The 6,404-nt window shown below is 59.9% G+C and overlaps 1 protein-coding gene across 1 annotated transcript; it reads right to left on the reverse strand.

Annotated features, from left to right (window-relative positions):
* Positions 1–540: 540 nt before the first annotated feature.
* On the reverse strand, positions 541–3,968 carry EVX1 (even-skipped homeobox 1). Its single transcript, XM_075557568.1, has 3 exons — positions 3,542–3,968; positions 1,710–1,969; positions 541–1,083 (listed from the first exon to the last, which is right to left on the reverse strand). The coding sequence occupies exons 1-3, from the start codon at positions 3,966–3,968 to the stop codon at positions 541–543; spliced, it is 1,230 nt and encodes a 409-aa protein (XP_075413683.1).
* Positions 3,969–6,404: the final 2,436 nt, after the last annotated feature.

Raw genomic sequence — 6,404 nt, forward strand, 5'->3', positions numbered from 1 at the left:
GTAAATCATTTCCAGTAGATGGCTGGGCTGCCATCCACGAACCCCTTGCCACGCCTTGGGGAAGCTGGCAAAGATTAATCTCTACCTGCTCTGCATACACAGCATTTTGTTAGGAGACAGCAATTTCCCTCTCCAGTGCTTGAGCTTGGCATTGGCAGGAAGGAGGGGTCCCCGGTAATGAAGGGGCATGGTGGCAAAGGCTAAGGAACTGGTTGTCATGTCATGTCGATAGATAGTTGTGGCTAAGTTTTAGTTCGTTTTGGATCTATGGCCTCAACCCCAGTTCGATGGGCAAAGAGGGGAGGGGTCCAATGGGTTGCGTCAAGGAAGTTCTTGGTCTCTGCTTCCCCTATCCCCACTCCTACTCCCCAAACACAGCCGCTTGGGGAGAAAGGGGGGCGCCCATCCTGGTGACCATGACTCTCTGGTCCTTGAGGCTCTCTCCTATCCCTCGGTGTCCTGGGTCGGGGAGGAGCGCTGGCTGAGTCCCCCGGGGAGCCCCCACGGGCGTCCTGGAGCTGGTAACCCGCGGGCGGCCCCTTATCTGGTGAGGGGCACCTCTTCCCTCTGGTCCAGTGCCACGGAGGAGGCCTTGCTGAGCACAGAGGGCGCGAAGGTGAGAAAGGAGTCCGAACGGGAGGTGGAGGCACAGGTGAAGTCCGAGGCGGCAGCGGCCGTGGCCCGGGGCGCCAGCCCGTTGGCTGGGCCGCTGTGGCAGGCGAGGCAGGAGCAGGGGCCGCTGGCCGAGGCGCCCAGTCCATGCGCAGGGCCCGGGTAGAGCGGCGGGTGACGGAAGGCGCACAGCAGTTCTGGCCGCGGGTAGGGCTGCGACAGCACGCGGAACGTGTCGAGCGGGCGCAGCGGGCCGCTGAAGGGCGAGGCAGCGGCCGAGGCGGACGCGGCGCCCAGGCCCACGGGCGAGTAGTAGGGCAGCGGCAGGTGGGACGGGAAGGGGTAGGGCAGGCCGCCCGCGGCCGCCGCGTGACTCATCATGTAGGTGTAGAAGGCAGGGTCAGCCGGGTGCGGCCACGTCATGGCCAGCCGCTGCCGCTTGTCTTTCATGCGCCGGTTCTGGAACCACACCTGCGGGAGGAGCGGAGCGTTGCGTGAGCGGCGGCCGGACCGGCCCAGCCGCCAGAGCTCAGAAGTCCTGCCCAGATGCCCAGAACACAGGGGAGAGCGCAGGTTTCCCCGACACCATCTGGAGGCCAAATCCCTCCCGAGAGGTTCAGGGTGACTTCCACTCTCCCATTCCTTCTGACCCTCTGGGGTGCCTGAACCAGTAGGCAATAAGTAGTGGGGAGCACCAGGAAACTGGCCCGTCCAGGGGTCAGGCAGTGGATCCCAGAAAGGAATCATCCCCTTCAGCCACTCTCCTTTGAGGCGCTTCCTTGTCGCCCCCCATAGCTGAAGGTTCTTGACTTCAACAAACTGAAGACTCTTGCCAACCAGAATGCCAAGTTGACCCTATCCTATCTGGCTCAGAATGGGGTAGGGGGGAAGGGGGGAGGGGTCAATCTGCATGACAGCATGGAGCAGTAGCTGCCTAGGAAAATAGATCAATCAGCCCTGTGACTTGCCTGGCCCCACTCCTTGCGGCCACATGGCAGGATGATCCCAGGTCCATATGCCTGGCTCGGCTGAGAGAATGGAATGGGCAGTTGGTATTTATTTTGTTCTGAGTCTGCAGCCCCCTCACCCATACATACCTTAATGGTGGTTTCCGGAAGGTTTAGGGCGGCTGCCAGCTCGCATCTCCTGGGCCTTGATACGTAATTCTCCCGGTAGAATTCCTTCTCCAGTCTCGCAATCTGCTCCCGAGTAAAGGCCGTGCGGTAACGGCGCATCTGATCACTGGCGCTACAGGACAGGGTGCCCTGTGAGCCACCACCTCCGCCACCACCGCCATTGCTCTTGGGGGCCTCGCTGCCGCTGTTGGGACTGCTGGTCAGTGCCTCGGAGTCGGGTCCTGCGCGGGGAGCCCAAAACACATGCGTGTGTGCACACACACAAAGCTGCTGACTTGGGGCTGGAGGCTGGGTGGCCTTAAGGGGAAAATGAGGCTCCCCCTGCCCTTGCTGGCCTCAGTGACTGTCCCTGATGGGCACTGCAGACTCCAGGGGTGAGGAAGGGAGGATAGGGTTGGCATGGAAAGAGCACCGGTTCAGGAAGCCTTGCCCTTCAGGAAGCTGACTGGGAGGCCCTGGTCTAAGGCCTCCTGGGCACACAACCCCCCCACCCCCCACCCCCCACCCCCACCCCCACCCCCGCTCTCCTCCTGCACCACCCCCCTTCCCTGGGGCACAGGGAGGTTCACCCTTACTAGGTGGGCAGAGTGGACAAGGGTGTTTGTGTCTGACACAGCTGGAAGTTCAGGTGAACCTGTGTGAGGGGGTATTATGTGCTCTGGGTTAAGGCTTTGCACTCGGGTGTGCCAGGCTCTGAACGTGGGATTGGGAGTGGAGACTGGCTTGCAAGTTGCGCAGGGGTGCTACAGGAATGCATGTTTGAGGACCCTATTACTAGGAGTACATTGGGTGGTATTCAGGTTGTTTTGAGGACATCTTTGGTTTGTGAGAATAAGGTGGATGTGGGCGCACAAGGTGTTGGCCGCCAAGGCCAAGGGGGTGGTTGTTTTTACCTTCCCACCCCCCCCTACACCCTTGTGGGGGGTGCCTGCTGGTGGGCTGAAAGGCTTTGACGGGCTGAGCTGGTTGACTCCCCCTTTTCCAGCCCCCTAAGGGGGGGATTGTTGGCTAGGCAGAGGAAAGCTCTCTTCCGGGCTATTCACCCATTCTTTGGGGCCATTCACCCACTCCCACTAGTCCATGGTGGGGAGGGGTTTTCCAGTTGAATCAGTGTGACAGCACCCCTCCATTGGGCGTACCCCAGGGAAGGGTGGGGCTCCAGCCCCCTGCAGCTCCTTTTCCTTTGGGTGGAGAAGAAGGGCTTGGGGGTGGTAGAGAGGGGAGGGCCCCAGCTCAACCTTTTCAAATGCAACCGGAGACCAAAGGCAATTAGACCATTGGGGTCATTTCCGACCTGGCGCCGCCGAGCCCGGGAAGTGACGAGGTAATTTGGACCTCCGACCGACGTGCAAACTAGTCGGAGGGCCACAGCTCTCGCGGCCGCCCCAGCCGGCCTCGAATTTTACGGTCCTTTATGGACCGCAGGCTTCCGCGCTGATGTGTGCCTTACACCCTGGCAGCCACCAACTGCCCGGACGCGCGTTTGATGTACCCACGCCCGGGGAGGCTGTCTTCCCGGTTCAGTTGAAGCATTCTCGCAGAAACACTGGGGGTACTCTATGAATCCCCCCTCGAGTCCAAGGCTTGAGTCTCCCTCCTCTCCCAGGGCACAACTGTCACCATCCGTCCTGCAACTACCAAAGCTCAGGAGACCTCTGCCAGGGCGCAGGTAGCAGGGGAGAGCCCCCACCCCTCAACCACCCTGCCCCAGAGAAAAAGGGATGCCTCCCTCGCGACCTGAGCTGAGCTCAGCGCTGTGGGCGGACCGGGGAGTGTGGGGGCGCGGTGGCTACCTTTGCTGTGCTGGTACTCGGCGTTCCCGGTGGCGCAGTCCGGGGTGCAGCTCACCTCGATTTCTTCATAGAAATCCGACTCAGTGTCCGAGCTGCTGGGTTGCCCCTGGCCGGCGAGGCTGTCTGTGGAGGGGGCCGGGGGCCCTGGGCCGAGGACCGTCGCCCCGGCTGCTCGCGGTTCGGCGCCCGGGCCCGCAGCGCTGCCTGCTACTCCGTCCACGGACTCCTCCTCCGGGCCTCCCCCGCCGCGCTCCCGGGCCGCTGGAGGGCCGGCCCGCGGGCTCAGGCAACCACGGGGCACCATTTTCTCGGGCGGCTCCGACAACGGGCTGCCCACGGCTTCGGACAAATTGGAGACCCTCTTGCCAACCAGGGTGCCAAGCTGACCCCCATCCAAAAACATAACCATGTCCTTTCGGCTCTCCATTCCCGCGTTCTTTGGAGGGGGGGCAGTGGGCGCCTAACCCCCGGCTCCTGGGGTCCCCAGCGGCCGGACTGTCTTGGCTGCTGGAAGGAGAAAGAGTGGCCAGGCGGCTGGGCGGGCGGGGAGCGACGGGAGCGCAGTGACGGCGGCGGTGGGGAGCTGGGGTCACCTTGTGATGCGAGCGCTCCTCAGTGCCGCACCGCCTCTGGGAGGAAGCCCCATTGCCCTCTTCTTTCTAAGCTGTCATCCTCTCGCTGCAATCGTCATTACAGTACCGCTGGTGACGCCACTCGGCAGGCGCAAGTGGATAAATAGAAACGTCTGCCGCAACGAAGATGAAAGGAGACCCGCGGCTAATGGCTCGGCAGTGATGCGCCAGGTGCGGGCCTCTCTCGAATGGGGAGGAGAGTGTGAAAACCGACAGAGGCACACTCGGGCAGAGGGGATGCAAATGGAATTCCGCAGAAAGAACAGAGAGAGCTTAGCGCTCGGCCAGTTCCGCAGGGGCAGCGGGACTCGGTAATTGAATACGCTTTTGATTTTTTTCCCCCTTTTATTGTTGTTTTGACTTTTGTTTTCTTAACTTGGTGCCTTGATGTGACACTGATAAGAGGTTCCTTAACTGCATTTTAGACCTGTGAAGGCCGAGTCACAAAACCTCGCAGTTCTGGCCATTACTATAGCTGCGCTTCATAAGCTAATCTCACATGGGTTCCAAAGTCTTTTTACAAGCTACTGGGGGAGAGAAAAACGGTGTTTCCCTCACCGCACCACCCCCACCCCCGTTCCTGGGGAGCTTGAGTTTGGAATATTCTTTCCTCTCCCCCTCATCTCTCCTTACACCCCCAGCTGTTTCCTTCTCTCCGGAACCAAATGGGAACTTGCGGTTGTCCTCTCTCAGGGTGCTTCAGCGACATGCCTTGATATTATTTTCTGTAATGACTGCGCCCTGGTTGCTGAGGCCATGTGTTCACTTATCTTTTCCTGCCTCCCCGAGTTCTCCCCACCCCCAACTAGGTGACCTTAAGCTGTCCACAGCCCAGCTTGATTGACCTCGAGATAACGGTTGGAAGAAATCGCTTTGGCGTTTGCACGGACCTCGCCCATATTACAGGTATGTGGGGTGGGGAGGCTGTCTGATTGCCCCCTCCTCTTGCCCCTGGTTGAATTTTAAGCTCTTTATCCGTGTCAACGAATGATCCCGCAGAGAGGTTTCCCAAGTGTCCGTGGGCTGACCACCACTGCCCATACACAGCGGTGGTGCCCGAGACCCCTCACTGGCAGGGAGAGATTTTGGGCTGGGGAGGAGCGAAGTGACAGCGCACAGCACTTCAAGTCCGCAGGCCCTGCCCAAAGGTTGCATTCTCCGCTTCAGAAGTGGTGACTGGCACTGGGGTTAGAAGACAGAGAAGTCACTGGAAATGCACAGGAGCAAGTGGCTTACCCAGGGCTTTAGGAACAGAAGGGCCAGTTCTGGGGGGCGTTTACAGAGCCTGAAGTCGCCGAGAGCGATCACGAACTCCCTCCCCAATGACCTTCCAGGAAAGGTAGGCTAGGACCAGTTAGGGAGCTGTCACCTTGCTTGCTCTTTTGGTGTGGGTGTATCGCAGAGGGCAGGTGGACTGGGAGGCCAGTGCCTTTTCCACTTGGAAATTCATACGACTCCCCTTTCCATGCCCCTCTCCAGAACTTGCACCCCCACACGCCAGGCCGAAAAGGTATCCTCTGCGCCCCCACCCCCTCTTCTTTCAGTCTGAAGGAAAATCACCAGCTGCCGAGATTCCAAGAAGAATCCCTCTACCCTTATCTTTTTTGTCTCCTTCCTCCTTTTTCCTCCTCTTTTATCTATCCATCCCCCTAACCCCCTCCGAAACTGGTCCTCAGTCTTCCTCCGTTGGGAATCTCAGGCAAAGAGGAAGCTAGAGGTTCAGGGGACTCCAGAAGCTCAAGACTTCAATAAGAAGCTGCTGCTTCCTGTTGGAAGTAGATGGGAGGCGGGGTGGAAGGCAGGGGGAGGCTGCAGGGAGGGCTGAGTGGTATCTACGCCTGCCTAAACGTTGCCACACCCTAAGCAGCCTTCCACTGAGCCCTGCGAGCGATGGGGGGGGGTGGCAGAGGGGGCTGGAGCAGATAGCCCCCAAATCTTTAGTAACAATAGCGCTGCTGTGCAGAACTCTGGCTTGTCCTCCTTCCCCTCGAACCCCCAAAGTATGCAGAGCCCAGCAAGCCTGGCCTAAGAGCTGCCACCCAGTCTATTCCGCTCCGCCTTCCCATGGGGGAGGGGGGCTGCGACCACTTCCTTTCTACTGAGTCTTCAGAAGGACTCGGGCTCCGCGGCCCGCCCCCAGTTTTGCACTCAGTGGGAGTGCCCCCGCGTTTGATCCTCGTTTCCTTTGGGTCTTCCTGGGAGATGAAAGCAAAGTAGGATTAGAGATCAAG

Source organism: Tenrec ecaudatus, chromosome 9, assembly GCF_050624435.1.
Source record: "Tenrec ecaudatus isolate mTenEca1 chromosome 9, mTenEca1.hap1, whole genome shotgun sequence".
Classification (NCBI taxonomy): domain Eukaryota; kingdom Metazoa; phylum Chordata; class Mammalia; order Afrosoricida; family Tenrecidae; genus Tenrec; species Tenrec ecaudatus.